This window comes from Nesoenas mayeri (assembly GCF_963082525.1).
Source record: "Nesoenas mayeri genome assembly, chromosome: 3".
Lineage (NCBI taxonomy): Eukaryota > Metazoa > Chordata > Aves > Columbiformes > Columbidae > Nesoenas > Nesoenas mayeri.
Window position 1 is genome coordinate 85036153 of NC_137544.1, and position 23254 is coordinate 85059406.

Consider the following 23254-nt stretch of genomic DNA (forward strand, 5'->3'; position numbering starts at 1 on the left):
TAATTATTGTGAATATCAGATTTACCAGAAGATTTATGCTGAACACCTATTTTTTGCATGCAGAGATTTACTAGTAACAAAGGGAGTGAGTACAGGACTGAGGAATTAGTGAAGGGGAGTATTAGTTTTCTCATAGCACTGTGTGGTTTTGCAAAAGCTCTGCGTTACATGATGACCAAGAAGGATATACAGCTCCACTCGGCTGCTGCTGCAACTTCATCCAACCTAGATGTGGCTTTGGTACAACACTAACATTACAGGAAAACAAGCCCAGGAAATTTCAGCTGCTATAGCCTGTTTATCAGAATGCATTTCTTCCTCCCACAGTTGTATTCAGCACGATTTACTAATTTGTTTCTAGGGGAAATTAAGAGCTGGATTTCACTGCAGTAGCCGAATCTATTTACTCCTAAGCTATTTGGATCAGTAGACCCCTTAATAAATCAAGAGGCAGCAAGAAGCAGGGGAAAGTGAATTTCCCTGCAAGGATCCTTCAGTGCTCCTTGCTGGGGAAAGCAACGATATTCACTTTCCCTGTAAAGTCATCAGATATCAAGTTTGCTGATTTCCAAGGCGTACCTCATTGTCCCCATGGACTCTTCTCAGGTTTGGGGCAGAAGCATTCTCTACCTTTTCTGTTGAATCCATGCCCCTGCACAATGAAGTATTTTGATTCATGGGGCCACAAAAGGGAAATGCAAGCATATGCATGAGTTCTTCATGACTTCTACCTAAAAGGCAAGGCATGAGGAAGACAAGAATGCTCAGGTTTGGTCCTTGTTCATTAAATATTTCTGTATTTTGCTCCCTTACATGCAGCTATCACTGGGTAAAATCTACAAAGCAGGGTACTAATCCTGTTCACAGCTGAAGCCTCTCTCATTTGGCAGTCAGCTCAAAAGTTTGCTCTCTTTTTCTCAGGGCCCTACAACATTCTTATCTAAGCTGCCCGTAGCTTTCCTCTTCGTCTGTTTTTGTACTGCTTCTAGCGCTTCTTTGTTCATTCCCACACAGGCAAACAGGCATAGTAGGTCCAGTGAATTCTTTGTGCATTGAGTATACTGCACATCAGTACAGTACATGACTGGTAGGTCTGGCATGTCTGGGAAATATTGAACCGCCTGTGCATGCAATCCAACATGTCTGGGATTTCCATGCTGGCTATGTTCACAAGTCCTGGAAAAATACCTACATATTTTTCATAGACCAGTTCATTTTTCCACATGAAGGGATTAATACACTGTAATCAGTTCACTTGTCATCTTTTGATAAATGAAGCTTATTGAATTCAAGTCTCTGATCATGTATTGTATTGTGCAGCACCCTCTCTAGTACTGAAATCACTTTTGTGATTCCTTTCTACACAATCTTGGGCTTGTGAACATTGTTTTAAAAATACAGCCGCAGGAACTGTATGCCTCATTTGAAAAGCGATCTCAGCGATGCTATACATAGAAGGTAAAAGCCATTCATGTGCCTCGTCACTAAAAAAGGTGGCCAAAAGGCAGTATTTCCAGTTCGTAGGAAACGGTTTGTTTTTACAGACTGCTCTCACTCAAATCACAGTAGGGTTTTTTGGTGGAAACTTCTGGTGAATCAAAAGTACTCTGACCCCTGCAGGTGCTTCGGCAAACTGACACGAGCGGGCTGAGGGAAAAACCTGCACTTCTGAGGACAGCGAACAAAACTTCTTGCTTAGTGTGTTGCTATGCCCGGGAGTATTGTCCATTTGCTGTAACGTTCAGAGTTTAAGCGTTTGCCTAACATGACCTTCAGGGTGTTTTCCTGAATTACTGCTTTCCAGAATACAGGAACACACAATGGTTTTGGCTGTTCTCAAATGTATGCATTTGGTTTGTTTATACCAAAACATGGTGCCTTGAATGAGATTGGCTTGTCAGTTAACTTTCCAAATCTATTAAAAAACATAGCATGGTATCAGTTCAAGCACTGATGCCCAGTAGATGGCTGCTTCTCATTACCCATTTGCTGTTGAGATATGTCAGTAGAATGGCCCTAATCCAGGTAACGTATGCTGTATTGATAGCGCTTTAGCACAAAAATGATGTTTCACTGAAAAACAGACTAATGCCTTGCAAACTGTTGGGGCTCATTAAAACATTTGCAGCTCTTGAAAAACAATCTTCTGCAATTTAGTTCAAGTTCTGAATAAACCAGAATATAGCCAGTTATTCCGATATGACAAAACATCATTATTTTTAATAACAGACAAATATGGGAAATGCTTTATTTTACACAAATATGGAAGCGCTTTATTTTTCAGCATCATGTTACATAGCTGTACTATTTTCATTAGTAATGGGCCTGTACTAGTAGCAGGGAACCTTTGCTACCAGTAGCCGTTTAGGCTGGAGTGAATGACATTGTATTACAGTGCTTTTGAAAACGCACTAAAATGGTGCACCATTGCTAACAAAGCTTTACACCAGAGTTTCTTCTGTTACTGGTAGCAACTTGTCCTTTGGCTTGCCAATGGGGAGCTTTGCCCTTACATGGCAGCTCCACCATTAGCAGAAAGAACCAGTTCTTGTGTCAAAGCAGACAAGCGTGTGGGACTGGAGAAACTGTAGAAGCCATACCTTGGCACTCTCCGTAATAACCTATATTAAGTTTCCAGAACCTCTCTCCTAAAATTTCCCACATCGCTGGCAACAGTATGCGCAACCCAAGACTTTCCAGGCTCAGCACCGTGCAGCTGACAAAAACCCACCTGCCGAGTAAATGACTTCATTCTCCCGGTCGCCTCAGCTTCAGGCATTTCTGACAGCGGAACACGTTGCTCCCGGAGCCGCCTTCGCACCCTGCGCAGGGCGTGACACGGCAGCAGCACATCCCGCTCTTCAGTTACACCGAGGGGCTGCCCTTGTGAAGAGAAGGACAGCCTGTTTCTCTGCCGTCTCTTCCGCCCGGTGGCTGCCGCCTGCGGCTACCGAGCGCAGACAAGTTAGCACTTTGCCTTTCGGCAGCATCGTTCATTTCATTTTCCCTCCGGTCGCTCCTCCGTCCCGGCCCGGGGGCAGCAGCTGCCTCCAGCCCCCCTCCGCCGGACCGAGCGGGGCGCGGAGCGCTGCCGCCTGCCCGCCCTTCGGGGGCGCCCCCGGGCAGCGCCTGGCTCCGGCCTCCGCCGCCGGGCCCAGCGCGGCAGCGCCGCCGCGGCCGCCAATTCCCCGTGCCGCGGCTGACGGCCGCGCTCGGCCCGCAGTGCCACAGCGCACCGGGCGCCAGCAGGGCCGCGGCTGCCCGCGCCGCTCCGAGGAACACCGGCCGGCTCTGAGCAACGACGGCAGCCGCTCGGCGGCGAGACCGGCCAGTGGCCGCGGCCGCCTCTTGTCCGAGCGCCAGCGGAGACCATTACCCGGCCCGGGGTCGGTTCGGGTGCCGCGGTCCAGGGGTCAGGCGCGGCACCTCCGCTTCTTTACGAACAGACGCAGGGGCGGCCCAGGACAGCGCTCCGCCACCACCGCCGCTGGAGTCGGGCAGCAGGCGCTAGGGGCGGCGGGACAGCCCCTCCCGGCCCCGCGGAGCGGCTCAGTCACGGCTCCGCGCCCGCGGGACAGCCGGTCGGGACGTGGGGGCCTGGCTTGCGAGGCCGGGGCGGGGTGCGGGCGGCTCTCCCCGTGCGGGGCGCGGGGGCCCAGAGGGTGCTGAGCCGCTCCCCGTCCCGGGTCCCCGCGCCCCTCGCGGCGGGGGGGCCGATGCAGGAGGAGTAGGAAGATCTCGCTGCCGCGGATGCGGGGCCACCTTCGCCACTCGCCCCCTCGCCGCCCTGCAGTGCCTGAGCCCTTCGCGGGGCCCGCTCCCTCCCCACCCCCCGCGTCCCCTGGAGGCAGAGGTGTCCGCCGGGCAGCCGCCAGCCCGTACCCGCGCTTTGGCGCCGCCGCCTCGCTCCGCTCCGCGCTCGGAGCCCCGGGCGGGGGGGGAGGAGGGGTGGGGCGGAGGGAGGCGGCGGCCGCTGTGGGGCCCATGCCGCTCCTCGCCTCCGCCGCGTCCTCCCCAGCCCCAGGAGCTGAGGCTGAGGGGTGGGGAGCAGGGGAGGGGGGGCGGGAAGAGGAGCGGGCGGGGCCAGTCTGGGCGGCATCCAATGAGAAGGCGCGAGCAGGCAGCGGAGGCGGGGCGAAGATGATCACCGCCCAATGGGGGAAGGGCAGAGGGCGCACTTGGAGCGGGTTGAGTCGCAGGCAGGCGGTGAGTCGGGACTCGGGCAGCGAGTGGGGTAGAGGCGGGCGCTGCTGTTCGCACCCGGGAGTCGTTCGCTCGATCGCTCGTGCGGCGCCGCGGGACCAGGAGCCGAGGGACGAACGGACTGACTGACGGACGCCGCTGCCCGGAGGGGACAGCGGGCGGAGCCGCCGCCGCCGCCGCCCGGAGGAGAAGTTTGGCTGAAGCGGCCGCCGCGAGAGGAAACTTTCCTCGGGGGGCCAGAGGCGGGGGCGGCGGGAAGGAGCCGCGGTGCGCTTGGGTCCGCCGCCCGGCGAGGGGGCTTCTGAGAGGCTCCCCCCGGCCCAGGGCCGGGCTGCGGCGGCCGGGATGTACCTGGCAGCGGTCTCGGCGGGGAGGAGACGCCCGGGCGGAGACGGCGGCTGGCACCTGGCGGCGGCGGGGTGGCTGTTACTGCTGGCCCTGCTGCTGGGCGAGTCGGGGACGCGGGCTCTCGTCTGCTTACCCTGCGACGAATCCAAATGCGAAGAACCGAAGAGTTGCCCCGGTAGCATCGTGCTGGGAATCTGCGGTTGCTGTTTCATGTGCGCTCGGCAGCGTAACGAGAGCTGCGGGGGAGTCTACGGGCTGCACGGAGCTTGCGACCGGGGCTTGCGCTGTGTCATCCGCCCGCCGCTCAACGGAGACTCCATCACCGAGTACGAAGTGGGCGTCTGCGAAGGTGAGAGGCGGCGGGACATCATCCATCCATCCCCCGGGGTGGGGGTACTCGCTGGGCGGCGGGGAGGGAAGGAGGGCGCACCGGCGCCGGTGCGCCCTCCTTCCCTCCCCGCCGCCCGCATGTCCCATCTGGGAGCGCGTTTTTTAACCTTTCCTCCCTAAAGCCCCTCTATTTGAAAGTTTTGCCCTCTATTTTCTTAGCATGAACTTCCAGGCTCTCCCACTTCTCGTTTTCCATAGCGCTTCACTGGTTTGCTAATAGCTTATACCAACGACTGATGCCCAACTAAAATTCCTTGGGAAGGGTTTGGCAGATTGGAGATCGGCGGAGGTCAGTCGTGCACACATGGTGCCTGTTCCGGATTCCCTTCTCTGTAAGGAAACACAAAGGCTGATCATCTGTTGTAAAGTTTTTCCTTCCTGTTCCTGTCACTTAATATCTCCCGCCTGTCCGCTTCGATGTGTGATAAGAGATGTCTCTTTCCTTGCTGGAGCATCAAGGGAGAGGGAGAAATCCCCATGGCAGGACTCCTTTCCAAGTCACTTCTGCTTCCTGCCGGCTGCTTGTGAGGTGATGAATCGCTATGAAATGCAAGAGGAGTTCATCGCCCCTCCCCCCCCCCCCCCCCCCCCGCCCCTTCAAATGTTCTATCTATTAGAGTCCATCAGATTTTATTTTTTTTACATATATGATTTAACAAAAGGCCAAAGACAAATTTTTAGTCTCTTTTTGTCTTGTCCATCTAGCTTCCTTTCCCCTCAAGTTGAGGGAAAACATGGCGCTGTAAAGAGATTACAAATAACCAGTAGTTTGGGATATGTATAAATGTATGCGAGATTCGGAGCAGGAGCTTCGACAATTCTGGAAAAGGAGAGGGAGCCGGTCTCCTCTCGGCGGGTAGAGGGCAGCAGAAAGTCCAGAGAGCTGGTGAGGCAGCATCTGTCCAAAAAACTTGCATTTAAAATGATGCACTGTTTTGAGAGAGCTAAAAGCGGTCATTTTTAGTGGGCAGCTGACCTTTGTCCTGGTGCTCATTATTAGTTTAGAACTCCATTTGCCTCCTTAACAAATAAATTGCAAACCGCAGCAGAGCAGTGCGGTGCGTCCCGCCTGTACTGTAGCCAATGCCGTCAGCCTCTGCAGTTGTTGCCTGGGTAGGACTAGCTCCAGCGTTAAAAGCTCTGTTGTTAAACAATTAAAAATGGCCCTAAAGTGCTTTGAAGACCTTGATTGAGATAATATTTCTAAATATGTACATTGTTGTAATTTCTTACTATTTTTAATATGTGTTGGGTAAGTTTTCTTAAGTAGAAAAGTACCAGCAAAGAAGGAAAAGGTACTTTAGAAGCCTACCTGGTTTTGGGTGAGTTTTTCTTTTTGCATGTTTTCAAGTAAGAGTTTGGCTTAAACAGCTTTCCTCCTCCCCCTTGGTTAAAAGAACTAAAAGCCTGCAGTCATGAAATGCCTTAATGTTCCAGCTCCCTTACTGTATCGCAGTACAGACGTCTCTGGCAGTTTAGGAGTATTTCATTCCTTTGAAGTGATGCAATCTGTACGTTGCTGTAGTTCAACTTGTAACACGTCCCATCTACTGTTGAAAATAGTATGAAGCATTTGCTGGCAAGATTGCATTTCAATTAGTGTTGTGGTTAGGAACCAGTTCCAGCTGTCCCTATAGGAATAGTTTGGGAGATAAGTTATCTGTTTAATTTTCATTCTTGTAAATGAAAAGCAACTGAGCTGAACTGTCAGCCTAATACATAGTCCTGGAATACTTATTAAATGATTTGTCAGGCAGCTGCCTCATTCTAAGCAACCAAAATGATGCATTGTTCTTCATGGTGTGTGTTGTGCACGGGGGGGGGTGGCAGCAAGTAAGAAAGGGGACTTAATGTCCTACCTTTGATCACTAAAATGAGGTTGATTAGCTCTGTTTTTTTTTTCTCGTTGTGACCTGAACAGTTTACAGGCACACGTGCAACAGGCTAGGCTGGTGGTGCCTGATGTGTGAGTAGTACTAAGCTATGCCTTTATCTATTAACCGAATAAAAGCTTCTTCTCAAAATCTTGCCTACTGGGAGTGCAAACTCTTCCCTACTCTGCTTCAGGGAAGAGGAAATGGGAGTGACTTTTAGAGCTATGTGAATAGAAATTGATGTCTTTACTCTCCTTCAGCTCTTCAGCCTTTTCTTTCACTGCAATTTTTTACACTGAAATGACCCCTACTGGCTACAGTTATAAGCATATTTTTTATCATTTTTGAAGCTTCAGCAGTGTCTTATTTCAGAGTATCAACACATACTAGGCTACAGAAAACTTTAAGAGCTGGAATAGCAGCAAGTGAAAATACTTGTCTTTTAACTCAGTATTAGTATTTAATTCACTCGGCATGAGTGAACTCTGCAATGCCTGATGGAGAAGTCTCCATGGCATCTGTCACTGGTAGCCTCTCTTTCTGAAACTAGAAATGGAGTAGTCTTTGTTAAATCAGTGTTTATTAATGGAATCTGTTACTGATTCTACACTCATCTTTTCATCCTTCTTAAACCTGAAGGAAGTCCTTGTTCATCTCACTACCTTAACTGTTTATATCTTTATGCAGATCTAAGGCTCTGTTTGTGGCATTATCCTGAAGTATGTAAATGCCCTTCCTGAATGCAGTTGTATTCTTGGTAAAGAAAAATTCTGAGGTTGCCTTCCCCCACCACGGGTGGGTACTTGTCCTCAAGGGCAGTCTTGAGATGTTAAACACCTCCAGCTTCTCCGTGGCTTTAGGGAGATGCTGCTGGATTGGTTCAGTGAGAAGGTGTCGAGAGCCTGGAGCCTCTTCCAAATGCTTCTACCATTCAGAAATTTTAAACTCAAAGCAGAGAATCCACTTGCTCTCTGCCTTTGGAGGTAGATCTAGATCCATCCCCTAATTAGACTGGAGTTCTCCAGGAAGCCGTTAGCCTTGGCTTCTGCAGCAGTTCAGCCAAGCAGGGCTCCTGCTTTCTCGGGAATCGGAAAGCCTTGGAAAATCTCTGCCAAACAAGCTCTGTTACTCTTAGAAGGCTTTTCAATGATTACTCTTTTTTTCTTTCTTGCCTCTGTTTCAGCACTTCCCTAATTTCTGATGCTTTTAGATGAAGAGGCCTTGATTGCTTTGCTGAATTCTTCTGAGACTTAACAGTAGCATGTGAAATAATGCTGAAAATGAGTTGATGTATTTAGCTGTGTAACAGAAACGTAACTTAGGTTTTTGTGATATATACTTGAAACGCAAAGTTAACAAGACTACTAGTTTTACTCTGTCTTTAGGTTCCTCTAAGAATATATTATGCTTCATATGAGTTAGCCTCTAGGTAGCCATCAAAAGAAGGTATTTCTGCTCCAGTAGCTTACCAATAAAATATAGTACTTTGTTTGGGGGTTTTTGTTTTGATTGTGTTTGAGGTGTTTTTTTGGGGCAGCAGGGCATACAGTTGTTGCTGTATAATTTTTGCCTACTGAAGCTAATTTAAGGCTTGCCTTGAATACCTGAGATTTGTTTGCCTTGTGTGTAGCTTCTGAATAGGGGTTCCCTCAGAATTAGGAGAAAGCTGCTGTAGTGGATTTTGGGCAAGTATCAGGAAGTATGTGGGTTAATCCTCTAGGATGATGGTGGAAGCTTGCCCTGCTGTGGCTACTCCTAGTCTCTTCTACTGAACTGCAGCTTTTTGGGAGCTTGGAGTGTTACTGTTTGACTCCTTGTTGGGACAACCAGGGAGAGCTTGGGTGTACCCCCCCGCCCCTGACACACACTTCTAAGCCTCCTGTGAACTAGCTGTCCTCCCCTAGGAACGTGGAAGAGTATGATATATAAGGGCACAGTATACTCCATGTAACCAAAATGTAGTGAAACTGGAGCTGATGAAAAGAAATGAAATTTTGAAAACTTAGCTTTTTTCAAAATGGGGAGGAGGAGAGCTAAGCTTGGCGGGGAGCAGGCATAGGTTTACACACATGCTAACGGAGTTCTCTTCTGCTTTTCTTAAGTAAGAACAACTTGCTTAGAGACTTGCTAGTATTTTTACCACAATTAGTGCTTCTATAGCTGGTACCATTGGGAGAACCTTGTTTTCAGTTGTTTTTGGTCCTGTGCTCCGTGTCTAATGGGTCAATGGACACATCAACTAGAACATGACACTTTGTCTCCAGACAGACTTCTATACAACATGCTTGGCTTCTTGCCTGTAATGTAGTCCAGACCCCTAAATATCAGATAGTATTTTGCTTCAAGAAGGAGTTACTGAAGTTCAAGTGATTTAGAAGTTGCATGTGGGTAATCTGTTTGTATCTGTTTGACTGGAACAATGTTGCTTAGATTTCTTGACTTTTTGTTTGTTTTTTATTACTCTGTTACGTAGCAAATGGCTGGGAAATATCCAAACAGTTCCAATGTCCACAGGTATATAGAGAACTTCCACCACTAACATCAAGTGTTAGAACTGATGATCTAGTTGGGGACTTAATCAGTATTAAGTGGTGCACCAAATGATTCTTAGCGTGAACACTTCGTTCAAAGATTGTCAGCAGTTCAGACTGTTGGGGCAAAAAATGGAAAAATTGTTCATGGTGTCAAGCAAAAAATATTACAAAAGTTACTGACCTTGTGAAACTGGAATAAGAAGTAATTAATTGGTGAATGTTCCACTTGTGATATGTTAGTCTTGACCATATTTAACAGTCCTCTTCCCCCGCCTCCTCCAAAAAACTCTTACTAGGGACATGCTGACTTCTTATGCACAGGCTAGATGATTTGTAAGCTACTTCTACTCTAACTTGTGTCAATGCCAAAATCTCAACGTCAGTAAGAACATGTAGCTTTGAGCATGGCACTGAATTGAAATTAGATCAGGTGCTTATTTGACTTGGAAATGGTTTATTCTGTTTCCAGGCATTGTGTTTTGATTTTGGAAATAACTTAGTTCCAATATTTCAACAAAAATGAAATGGCAAAGTCCAGAAGATATGAGGAGGGATATTGATGCAGGAATTCATAGGTACAGTTAGCTTAAAACTAGCGGTCTCACTGTGGATGGGCTGAAGGACTAAATCTCTTAACTGCTGATAAGAGGAATACTTTTAAATTTTTTTAAAACCATTCAATCTTGCATGACTTTGTGTTGAGCACCCTCTGCTGATGTGAATTTTTCCCTATAGAAAATGGTCATTTCTTCAGGTTCCCCAAAATCATGCTGCTTATGAAGATTATTATTATTATTTTTTTTTTTTAAAAACAAACCTACCTTCATACTTGTGGGTAATTCCTGCACCCTTAGGCATGTTTGCTGTTTTAAGTACCCTCTAGCTGATTCAAGAATACTTGTGTAAATTAACTTGCTGCCTCATACTTAGTCAACCAAAATATCATTTGACTGACAGGTGTATTATGCAATAATTAATCCATTAATATAGTTCAAAATGCCTTTCTCTTCCCCTCCTTCCTTTGCAGCCCCCTCAAGGATTCTTCATCTCAATGAGTAAAGTTTATAGCATTTTGCAGACAGGACCAAATGTTTCTCTGTTTTAATGGATTAAATACTTTGCAGAAGTGACCTACTAAATGTCTCTCGTGACTTGTAAACTGCTTTCATTTGAAAATGCATTTAATCCACAGGGAATGTAAACTTGGAAATGGTGAATTCAGGGTTTTGCTTGAGACTTCAGGTGACATCAGTTGTGTAGTCTGACAACATTATGTTTTAAGTCTGCCATTTGGTATGTATGCAGGCAGTTTGGAAAAGGACTGATACTGATGTAGTGTATAGTGTAAGTTTCATCATGTACAGAAGCTTTCTAAGATGGGAAGACAACATTATATAAAGGCTATCTGGATTAAATTCCACATAAGCATATGGATTAAAAGATGATCCCTGAGGGAGCTCTAGTCTAAACAGACTAGTTTGGCCATGTTTGGAGGAAGTAAGCCCTTAGTAATGTATAGAGATGAAGAATGAAAGCAGTTCACACCTTTACCAGAGGCATAATATTCAGCCCCTGGCAGCTTTCACTGGGTATACTGGATATTTTGGAATCTGCAAATCATGTTAACACCTTGTGGGTTGTGAGTGTGCAAGTCTTTCAACAAGAAAACAAACAGGAGAAGCCAGGGTGGTGGCCAGGAGGAGAAGCACCAGCTTGGTGTCTTGCACCCATTTCTGTATTCTCATTCCCAAGGCTTTAAGCCTTATATAGCAGCTAATATATATATATATATATATATATATATCCTACTGATAGGCTTCAGATGGATTTGTTTTTTTAATTAGTGAAAATCCCAGAAAGTGTAATTTTTCTGAATCTGGGAGCTCATTCTGTTGGGTTACTTATCCTTGAAGCAAATTAAACTTCAGGATTTTGCTGTAATCAGTGTTGTGCTCTGTTGAGGAGTTTTCCTTCAGAAAGGCTGGATCTGTGCGTGTGGAGGTGTTTCTTCCCCTCACCAATGGGCTGTTGATAAAAAGTTGGGATCATACCAACAGTGATATTACATATGCTAATGTAAAATGTGCTGCTTTGATAATAGAAGACTCAAATTAATGTCTATCTCTAAGTTAGGTTTTAGAAAAAGAAAAAAAAAGCCATGATGCTAATTTTAAATCCAGGCTATGTAGAGTTTTTCTTGTCGTCTTCTGTGGCTAAGAAACTGGGTGTAATTCTTCTGAAACATCCTGTAATTCTGGTGTTCAGTGATGCTGTGTTAATGACCTGGGAGACTGGGGGAAGCGGCAAAAGGTTTAGGATATCAGATTTCTTGTAATAGTGTGGACTGTTCTTGGTACACGTTGCTTTATTCATAGCCCTGTTCCAGAATTTGTCTTAAGCAAAACTTTTCCTGCTTCAGCAAGCTGCCAGCCAGCTACTTGTTTGCAGCGAGCTGGTGTGTGCTGCTTTACCTGAAGGCTTCTGGAGCATGTGGGTGCAGTGTGCAACTTGGAAAAAAAAAAGTATTGGAATTTTAGCCTCCTTTGGAAAACGAGTATGAAGGTTTGGTGGAGTTATTTATTTTTTTAACGAGTTTTCTAGAGCTAGAGGAAAAATCTGCTAGGACAACTGAAACACTGCTGTCCATGCTTATTCTAATCAGGCGAGTACTGGCAGAGGCTGCGTCTGACCAATTAAACCCTGGGACTCTGTAATATTTTCAGTCAACTATATACAAACAACATGTGGTTCTGGTCATAAGGTTAAAATTTACAAGGGTTTTGGTTTGTTTTTTTTTTTTTTCCAGGTGTTTAAATGTCTAAGGGTCAGACTTCAAAATGAATTATTTATCTTTTCAGACCATCTTTGGGGAAGAAGGCTATTGGAAGTATTGTTGAGTCTTGTTGGGGAGAGCCCTGATAGTGAAAGTCTTACAACCAAAAGCAAACAAAAAGAAGTCAAACAAAACAAAGCTAGAAAAACACTAAAAAAAAAAAGAGAGTTGTGGGGGGAGGGGTACCTGGAGAACTGAAATACCTGCAGACAGTGTGGGTAAGGGAAAAATTTTAAACTTGGAATAGTTGTCTCTGTCACATGCTTCACTTAATGCTTCCATTTATCTCCTTGCTCTCCTCGTAGCTTCTGATAATTGAGTGCAAAGCTGGTTTGTTTAAATATTTTCTACATTCCTTAGTATGAAATAGCTGCCTTGACACACACACAGAGCTGCTGCAGTGAAAATCTTGCTGGCTGTGTTGGATTTGATCACCTGAGATATACACTCTAGTTGGAATAAGTTAAAGCAGGCAGTCAAATTTGAGACAAGCCTTGTGTGTGTAGTATTCCTGAGGTATGTAAATGTTAGGATACGGTTTTGCTTTCTAGCTTTGACTAGAAGTTTTATCAGGAGGCTGCAAAACCCATTTGTACTGACATGCATTCCATATGAAGATTTGGTCTTAGAAAGCAGACCCTTCCAAAAGGTGGAGAAACTGCTTTATCGTAAGACTCTCAGCTGTGTGTCTTGCATAAAAGTTTCTGCCATTGCTGATCCCTGATTCATGACTTCATTGAAGGAATAACTTGTGAGAGGGGAGAGTATTGCAGGCAGTACATGAGCTCAAACTCACTTCAAGGCTAGCCTTCCCTTCTGCTGGTTTTCAAGGTCTGGGGCTGGGTTTCAAGCATTCTTTAGTGGTGATTAGTCATTTCTATTGTTCAGCTCCTCCAAAACATGAATTTCCTTTCCATCGTTCTTTTTTTCCTGTTCAAAGAAAAGCCAAAGCCTACTGGCAAGAAGTATTTCCTCTTTTTTTTTTTTTTTAATTTTTTTAGAAAGTCTGTAGAATCTTTTCAGAGTCTCATACCATCTTAATGAGTACCACTGATTTGAAAATGCTGTTGTGTATACCAGTGTGCTGGGGTGTCGGGGCTTGGACCAGGGATCTGGTTTGATGGAGAAGCTTTTGAAAGGTTCCCTCCTGTCCCAGAGGGCAGTACTAGTCTTGGTAAGGTTCACTTCTGTGTCACTGTGAAACCTGTTCTCTCTCCTCGGTCAAATACAGGATTTAAAAGGGTGAAAGAATCTGTAAGATGTGACTTAGACCATTCCACTCTCAGACCAGCAATGTATTTGGTGGTCACTTTACTCTTTTAGCATCCTGAGAACCTGTCTGTCATGCTTTAAAAAGGCAGAAATAGCTGAGTAACATGCTGCAGTTAAATGTAAATTATGGGAGGTGGCTCAGTTCATTACAGTTATGTTTACCCCTTCACCCTTGAACTATAAATTAAGATTATTGTGGGTATAATTCTTTTATATTAGTTTTAAACAGGGATACTCTAGTGACCATTCCTGTGTGGTGCTTGCTGGTTTGAGCTGATTCATTATCTTTTAAACAATGAAGGAGAACAGTATATGGTACAGCTGTGGTACTGTGTTGTGAGTGCTGGTATGTAGGATTTAGCATGGAAAAAGTGATGGAATGCTGCTTACCAGTGACATATTTCGCAGACTATTTCCCAGACTGGACCTGTTGTTTAAGGACCTCTTGTTCAACTCGTTAATGCCTTAATCCTCTTCCCTGCTTTAGATGCATGCTATGACAGGACTTGGGAGTTCAGCAACCCAGAGCAGCACTTGAATTGTTAGCAAGTTGAAACATTTGCTTTGCACAAAGCCAGTGATTATATGAATGATGGAAGAAAATTAAAGTTTGGAATTAACATGATGCCTCCCCTCCCACAGCTTCCTTATGGTATGAAAGCACTCTTAGAATTCAAAAAGTATTATGTCCAAGACTTAACTTTGGTCTGCGTAAATGCAGAACTACTTTATTGTTGGAAAAGGGAATTTGCTTGAATGAGTTGGAAATAGTGGGGAACTGCATGCAGGTGTAAATGATGTGAAAGGGTGACTTTTGAACTATAGTTATTTGCCTGCTGGGAGCATTTTAACCACTTCTAGGCATGTGTGCAAAAGGTAGTTGAGTGGCTATATATGACAGCCCAATGTCAACTCAGGACTGCTAAAAAGAGTGGCACTTCCCTTTTTTGCCTCTACCTGATCATGCCAGCACAATGAGATGGTGGAAATTGCAGCTAAACTATCATCAGTTTGGTTGAAAACAGTCTGCTTGGGCTGTTTTTCAGCTGGATTCTGTCAAAACACTTACTGTTAAACACCTACTCTAGAAGTCAGCTAGTAGATAGGATGCACATACTAAGGTTTGAGAGGCTCTTAGATTCTTACATTTGGGTTTTGTCAACCCTGCTTGCAGAGAAGTAAAGCATTCACAAATGATTACATCCCAATTTCTTCCTTAATATCATCCAAATTTCTGAGAGATACACATGAAAGAGCACTCTTCTGAAAAGGAAGCAATAGAGGAGGTCAAAACAGAGCATTCAGGAAAATGTTTTTGCTACAGTCTGGAGTTGTTCATGAACTGTCCCAGGTCTCCAAATCACTGGTGTGTAAAAGTTTGGTTTTTTGGAATAGTCCACAGGACATGATGACTTTTGGAATAACAGAGGTTAGGTTATATGCTTCACAGAGCCTAGACTTTGTTCAAGGCATGTTTCCATTATCAGTTGCAATATTGCTAACCTCTAAACAAGCGATAATCTTGTAGTGAACCACCATTCATCTGCATCAAGCAGAGCACTAGTTGCCTTTGCATCAGGTATCTAAAGCTTTGGGTAGAAGTGAGACACTGGATTCTTCCCTTTAGCTCATGTGAGTACTTTCATGCATGTTGTACCTTTCATTCCAAGGAGTTTTGTTCTGCCAATACTGATGTGACTTCTGAGGGTTTACTCTAAGTGGTAAACAAGTATTCATTTAGCAGGACTTTAATTTCTGTTTATAAAAGGACAAAATCAACTAGGAAAAGGGGTCCTAAGTCTGCATGAAAAGTCATGCTAGATTTTCTATTGATTTACTAAACTAAAACATGCTATTTGTTTGCTAAATGTCTGCTCCTTCACTGTTACTAAAGGAAATTGTCTGAAAGGCAGTCTGGTAAAAGATATCCAGGCTAGAACTGAATTTGTCTGAATGTCCCTTTGTTTTATATTCACTTTCAGTAATAAAAAATACCTCATTTCAAGATAACGTGTTAGATGTATAGTCTGCAAGTATTCCTGAGGGATTTATCTTCCTTTTAATGGCTACTGAGCTAATTTTTGAGCAGTGTGGCACTGTATGTGCACCTAGTATTGTGCACCTCCTTTTCTGCTCCCAGCTGAAAAGCCATGAGAGGTGGCAGGTGAGATACCAAACACTAATCTGTTTTGGAAATCAGATAATATTGTGGGTGGTGCCACACTGTGTGGTGCATCTGCATTGACATGTTCTGCCATGGATAAGGGATGGCTCTGCTTTCCATGCCTGGTGGATCCCACCTTACATGGGGCGAGCAGTTCTAGTGTAACAGGGACTCTGTCTCTATTAGCCTTGTGGTTAGAGTTTCAAACACCAAGTCTTGGAGCATAGCTATAGCCCCTGTTGTTCTTCTCATTACGTGGACTGTGGCTGCGATTTGTAAAATACAAATTGTCCAGGCTGTATTCCGGCTTCTCAAAAACAGGATGTATTATTGTTCTCCAGATTCTCCTGACTTTTTTCCTCCCTCTGCATGTATGGCCTCGTCATGATGAAAGTATCCCAAGCATCGCTAAAGCGGCATCTTCCCTTGAAAGAATTTTAATAGTTTCTCTTCAAGAATTTCTGTCCTTCCTTTGACTTCTATTGATACGGTTGCTATATGGGATGATATGTTAACTTCATCTGGAGGAGAAAAAAAAAAAAAGAAAAAAAGAAAAGAGGCATATTATTTCCTGGGGTTAATGTCTACTCTTCCTGTACTATTTTTATGGAGTAGAAGAGCCATTGAGTTCCCTTCTTCATGTCTAAAATTCACTTAGTTGTTTATTCAGTGCCTTTTGTCAACCAGGTACTTAGCTGACTTATAACAGAATGTAAGCAGTTGGCTGTACAGGGAGAAACATGCCTGTGAGAATCTTCTCTGACACTTGCTGTAGATCATGTACAATGCTTAACTGGAAACAACTCCTTCCAGGTGTTGGTTGTTTTTTCCCCAAAACATGACAATCTGCAGATTAGTGGATATTCTGCATGTTTCTGAGAGTGGTTGGTACTTGCATGTGAGCCTCAGTATCTGTGTGTGAATATACTGTTATTTACTACCAGTTCTTAGATTTCTCTTGAGTGTTGGACTGCTGAATGTCAAACAGGTCGTATTTGGCTGCAGCCAACCATATTGGAGGACAGCTTCTAATAACCCCAACAACAACAGAAAAACCCACCCTTTGTAGCTGGAACATGTCTTAACTTTTTGAAGTGTTTCTTGGCAGGAGTTATATTGGAAACTTGCTTGTCGATAGTAAATAAAATTGGGGTGAACTACTAGAAGGCACAGTGTGAAAGCTGCTGTGAAATATAAAGATCTAAAGATTGAAAACACATATTTTTTTGCTTATGTAATTACTAGAAGTCAGTGGCCTTATCTGCGTGACTGTTCTGTACTACTTGTTTTGGTAGACAGAGAAGCTTGGGAAATGATCTGGTGCTCTGTAGTGAAGAATACCTAAGGCCTGGTCTATTTTCTTCAATCTTGCATTAAAAACATGTATCTTGCTTAGACTTTGGTGTTGGTGGGATTTTGCTGTATGTGCACTTAAACTAAGGAAGCTGAGATTTTGTAGGACTGGTAATCTTGGTGGAATTTTGGGTGTCCTGGAATTATTGCTTCTAGGGCCGGGGTGGCGGCGGGGGGGAAGTCTTGTTGCATGTAGCCTCCTAAAAGGAAAGTGGGCAGTTGTACAGTGGGAACGTTGGTTACACGCATTTGATGGGACTGATTCAAAAGGAGCAGAATTACTTGAACAGAGAGACTTGTTCCAGCCTGACTAGCCCCCTGCCCTTTGACAGCAAGGAGCCTGATGTGCTTGATCAGTTTTCCTGGAGTATGATGATAAGCCAGGAGTGTTGGAAAACTTCCTTTTGGTCACATTACAGAATCTGGCATCTTGCAGTATTTTTGTAATAAAAAGTTATCTCTGTGGAGTGAATTCTATGTGATGTATTTTTAATCAGGTTTAAAAATGCTCTCTTTCTGACTAAATTTTGACTCTTATAACAGCTGCAAATTCTGTCCAACATTCTCACTTCCATGATAAATATAACTTCGAGTGTCTGCAGAAGTTATTTCAGTTAGGATAGCACTCATTTGTACTACAGCTATGCATTTCCCCAAGAAATCATACAGATGGAAATAAACAATGCCAGTAGCTGTAGCAAAATGGGCAATAGAACAGCTGTGAAACATGGTATCTGGCAAATCCCACAGTTTAAATTAATCCATTATTTTTTTTTTTAATGTTATCTTCTGTTTAGCACTCTGTTGAAGTAAATAACATCCAACTCCAAAGCAGCTGAATTTATATACTATAGCCGAAATCCCATAGTGAGTGAGTTTGTTTGTTTATTTTAGATGAAAACTGGGATGATGATCAGCTTCTTGGATTTGAACCGTGCAATGAAAACCTTATAACAGGTTGTAACATAATCAACGGGAAATGTGAATGTGACACCATTCGGACCTGTAATAATCCCTTTGAATTTCCAAGCCGGGATACTTGCCTGTCGGCCTTAAAAAGGATTGAAGGTAAGCACTTGTCTTCAGTAATTCATAGTTAGTGATTTTTCTATGCTTTTGATGAAAAGAAGGGGTCTAGTATAATATGTTTTAGGATGGCTTGGGTAGTTTCAGATACCTGGTGTATGTTTTAAAGGAAGATAGGTCTTTGGTAAGCTTGGCCTTCCAAATGAGTAGGTTTAAGAATGGAAGAAACTGACACTTTGTGCTTTGTGCATTATGCAGATTTTAAGATTAAAACCATTTTCTTTATAGTTTGTGGTAGCTACCTTCACATATCTTTAGCTGTAAAGCAGTGTGGAAAACTGTTTAGATGTATAGGTGTGACTGAACCATGAATAAACACAGTGGATTTTAATAGCAAAAGCACAGAAAAAGGAGTAGTTGTTGATTATGCTTTTATTTTTTTATATGAATGCATGAATTGCTATTTTCCTTAGGTTTGCATAATGTAGCATTATTTTAATGCTCTTATTTTTCAGTTTCTGTTTTCCTTTGATTTGACTTGCCTTAGACCACATATGTTTATGCTTCTGCACACATACATGATGGTTTTTTTATGTTTGGGGTTTTTGAGTTTTTTGTTGTTTATGGCTGAACTGGAAATAAGTTGGCTCAAAGTTGGCATGAAATTGTCTTGATGTATTTCTAGGATTGTCTTGAACAACTATTGAAGATTTGATCTTGGGCCCTTTCTATGATGCTGTAATTGCTGTTTATTTTCCAAAGTGTCCAGGAACATACAAAAGTTGATTAGTGGTGTCAACCTGCTTAATTAGTCTGCTTTGAACCAATGTTTAAAGCCATATTGCAAAAGTAAATGTATTTATAGGGCTACTAGCCATATTTAAAGCTACTGTATTTGAGTTATGGAAGTGTGATCTTATGACGTCTGTTGTATTTCTTTTCTGATAAGGAAATTGTTTTTGAGCTATAGCCTTTAAGCAAGGAGGTCTTGTGAGAAAAATGTATCTGGTGGAAACGTGTTCGTTAGCTTTGCTCATGACGCTGGTGTTTTTTCTGGGTTTTGTTTGTTTTGTTTTGGTTTTGGTTTTTGTTGTAGTGTGGGGGTTTTTTTGTTTGTTTGTTTTGTTTTTTTTCTTTCTCCTAGGAAGAGGAGAGGCAAAACCTTTGGCCTTTTGTTTATTGCTGTAGTAGTGTAGAATAGTGTATATGGGCTCTTAAGTAACCTCACTGGCCACTTCCTTATTTACTTGTGAATTTGTGACTTAGTCTGTAGTGGTTCAGCAGGACTCTATTGGCATAACAGTTCATCATGTGTTTAACTTACTAAGAAAATCCGTTGCAGGTGCCTTTTTGATTTTGTTTGCAGACTCAGAAGAAATGGACTTAGTTTGTGGAATGGCATGGCTAAACCAGATTCATTCATTGCGTAGTTTGCCTTCAGCAACCTCTTGTTTCGGGTAAATTCCCATTTTAAAAAGAATAGTGTTTGAAGCTTAGCCATGAGGTGACAATGTTCTACATGTAAACTTCCTGGTATGACAGTGATGGTGCAGCTGTATTTCAGAGGTGTAACTTTCTTTTTTGTTTATTTGTTTTCTTGGTTTTATTTCTTTTTTTTGGGGTGCGCAGTGGGGAAAATGTTCTTCCAAAGTCTCAGACTATAGGGCACCATTAGTGCTTAGGACCTGTTGGCTTTTATTCCTTCACAGATAGGAAGGATAGTTGATGCAAGTGATGAAACAACAACAGTACTCATAAATACAAGAAATCTGGCAATTTTGACGTGAGTGTTACAACAGTCCAGCCTTTACTCATAAGAATGTGAATTTGCATTTGCATCCTGAGACTATCAAATTCTACCACTGAGGAATGTTTAAAGTTAAATCCATCTTTATTGCCTAGTAGAAGGGGAGAAGTCGCAGCATAACTTTTGTCTTTGTTTGACAGTTGTAGTCAATCAAACCTGCCTATTGTGTTTTGTACTATAAATGCTTATTTCCCCTTTCTCTAACTAGGACTGGGAGTTAAATGCTAACTGCTTATGGAGGTTGTTTCTTTAAATGCATTACTTCTTGTTCTGGTAATTAAAATGTGTGCTTCATCCTGTGCCTAAGCTAATGGAAAAGAAGAATAACTTTTTTTCCCCTTGTGCTTGCCACATTCCTGTTTGGTAAGCAAGCCAAGTCTCTTGGGTAGAGTGAGATGGCCACTTTGGTGTGTCTGAGCCAGTTGAATTCATTGGAAAGTCTCCCCTGAAACATGGCTTAGGTAGTATGCAAACCAGAGGGCTCTTTAAGCATGTTGAAATGGAAAAATCTTTCAGTTTCTTTAAGGTAGGCTATGTCTTAAACTGTAGTGTCATGTAAAAGGGGCTGATTCATAAGATCTGTTAGATATGTCTAAAATTTTCCTGCAATCCAAAGTACTGATGTATACTTGACTCTTTTGGCTTGTCTGTTAAATATAACAGCAGGAGGATTTAAAACTAGTAATTTAAAATCTTAAAATACCCTAATAGAATCTGCTGCCATGGAAAGGGAGACTCAGAGAGAGTAGTTGAACTTCCCTCTCCTCACCACACTTGATATGGATAATTAAATACACACTGTGATTAAAAAGACATAAGTTGAGCACCTGAATGATAGATACACCAGGATCAGAGTTTCTGAAGAAAATCTGAAGTGTCATCTAAGCAGCTACATCAATGTGTGTTCTACTTGGCGGATGCTTACTAAGCCAGGGAGACTGTTTTGTGTTGTTCAGTGATGTGTCACTCTGCAAGATTTTTCATATTCATTATAAGTTTGTGTATCATTCACATGTTGATGAACTTCCATAACACAACTAAGGCATGGAAGATACTTAACTCCATCCTGCTGAGGGGCAAAAATGAGTAAGGTAGCTTTCCTGCTAATTATGAAGGTAATTGGAAAGATGAAGGGTCCTCTCAAGTGAACTTTTTTTGTAGTACTGTTCTTAAAAGCACACAACTTTACAGAATATTTACAACTTTACAGAATATTTGACAAATTTGAACCTAGAAAATTAGTAGTATACAGTGACATCTAGAGAAATTCTGGCTCAAGCAATTTCATTTAAGTTGCATAGCTATGACAAGTTATCTTGGGCTGTAAAAATGTATTTAACTGAGGACCTGTCTTTCAGTTTTCTGAGCAGTTGAGGCAATGCTATTGAAGAGGCCAGTGGTGCTAGATAAGTGTGGCTTGCTTGTTCTGATTAAAATGAGTTATGTGGCTTTTCTTTCTTCTTTATCTCTCTTTTTTTTTTTTTCTATTTTGTTGGATTTTTTTGTTGTTTCCTTGAAAGAAGGGCACAGTTAGGATACCCCAACCATACTCAGTGTGCATATGTCCATGCACAGGAGATGCTGGTGCTAATGCATAGAGTTTGCTGGAGTTGCCCGCTCTATCAGCCTGTATGGCTCACTGAAAGCTACCTTTGCCTGCAGATGTGGAATCTGCTCCATAAATGCAACCTGGTAAATAACAAGCAGTGAGCTGAAATCTGGAGTTCCATTTCCAGATGCGAATGCATATGTGCTAAGGGATTGAGGCTTTTGCATGTACTTTGTTTTCTTGTGTCTTTTTGTGCTTGCACTTTCCCTTTCAAATGCCTCTCTAGTAATCTTTTGTTTTTATCTACTTTGTCTTATACTTAAGCTTTTCAGGGTGTGTGTGGTCTGTCTTTCTGGGTTTGATGTCAGTTCTAGTTTCCTTACTCAGCTAACCTGAAGTGTTCTCTTGTTGGCTTCATATAGGATCTTTCCCTATTGGCTTGTGTCCGCCTGCCTTCCTGGGCTCCTCATATTTTGTTCTACCTATCCTTTTCTTGTTTTCTTTGCCTACCTGTTTCATACTGTTTTCTACACACTTCACTTAAACAAGCCACATGGGGAAAATAAGATAACTTTTCTGTCTTTCCTTCCCAAAACCAGACTGCATGGGCTCTAACATCACATTGCTTAGATGTCATTTGGTAGGGCCCAAAACTCATGTTCTTTATTTTGCCTTGAACTGAGGAAGTCTGTATTGAGGAGAGTCTGTTTTAATCTGTACTCAAATGTACATAACTTCTGTAGGGGTGCTGATGTCTATTTGCAAGAAAGTACCGAGAGGCTAATGTGGGCTATCAATAATACAAGTACTGAAGACGGTTGTCATCTCCACTGCTAGTCTTTCTTTTCCTGGGAAATAGTAGAATTAGATACATTTGAAAGGACTGATTTCTGTCATAGAACTTGGTAGCTAACTTCTAACTAACCTTTGTATAGTCATCCTGCAAGTGTCCAAAGACTTGTTAGTTAGAGTATCATATAGCATGAAGCACACTTAGGCCTTAAAGTTCTCCCACACTTGATATGCGTGCTTTTCTGCATGGAGCATCAGTGACTTTTCATATAGAAGGTTTGTCTAGAGGTTGTGAACCATCCTACTGTGAGGAAACGCACATATTTGGGGCTAGAAAGAAACTATCTGGAAAAGCTATCACATAACTATATAATAATAGACTTCTGTGTTGGAGTGGGTTTTGTTTGTCTAAAATGCTTTTGGTTTTTGTCTTGATGAGTGCCTGTTCTGATATGGTTCAGGAAATCCTGTGTTCTTGAGCACAGAAAGTTTGTTTCTGTTCAGGAGACTGCTAATGATGACAGCTTGGTTGAACTTGGGCTGCTGGAGTGGACTGTGGAAAGTATGGCCAGAGGGTGAAAAGTGATGAGATGCCAGCTATCTGCCAAGCCACAGTAACAGACAGAAGTCTAATAAGCTGCATCTACACATTCTTGCAGTCCTTCTCTGCTAAGAATTAACTGCAGACAGTACAGAAGAGTCAGTTCTGTAGACTGTGTGGGATGCTGAGAATTGGAGGTGAGGAAAGTGAAAAACAGAGTAACTTTTTCATCAAGGTACATTTGTAGGGCATTGGTATGTAGTAGCATTGGAAACTAGTGGAGTGCCAGTCCAATTAACTTGAAATCTTGCCTAGCACATATGAAGACTCACAAGGAAGTCAGTATCTGAAGTGAACCAGCCTATGTAGTTTCTAAGACTCTATTCCAGTTCTGCAGTCTTCTTTCTCTCCCTCTATGCTAGGCTCTGGCAGCAGTTCAGGTAGACCAGCAGAGCATTAAAGAGCAGGAACCTAAGGATATTCTTGAGCCTCTTCTTCCTCTTCTATCAGAGCAGGTCAGGATCTGTGCCCTCCTGAGCTGCTGGTGGGAAGGCAGCATGCCTTGTCA

General features: G+C 43.2%; 1 protein-coding gene across 2 annotated transcripts in view; it reads left to right on the top strand.

Annotated features, from left to right (window-relative positions):
* The first annotated feature begins 4194 nt into the window (after positions 1–4194).
* Positions 4195–23254, top strand: part of CRIM1 (cysteine rich transmembrane BMP regulator 1) — a 189354-nt gene continuing 170294 nt past the window's right edge. For both annotated transcript variants that reach the window (XM_080341203.1, XM_080341204.1), the window contains exons 1-2: positions 4195–4900; positions 17866–18039. In XM_080341203.1, the coding sequence (XP_080197329.1) occupies positions 4549–4900; positions 17866–18039 (526 nt within the window). In that variant the 5' untranslated portion in view covers positions 4195–4548. The remainder of the gene's footprint in view (positions 4901–17865; positions 18040–23254) is intronic.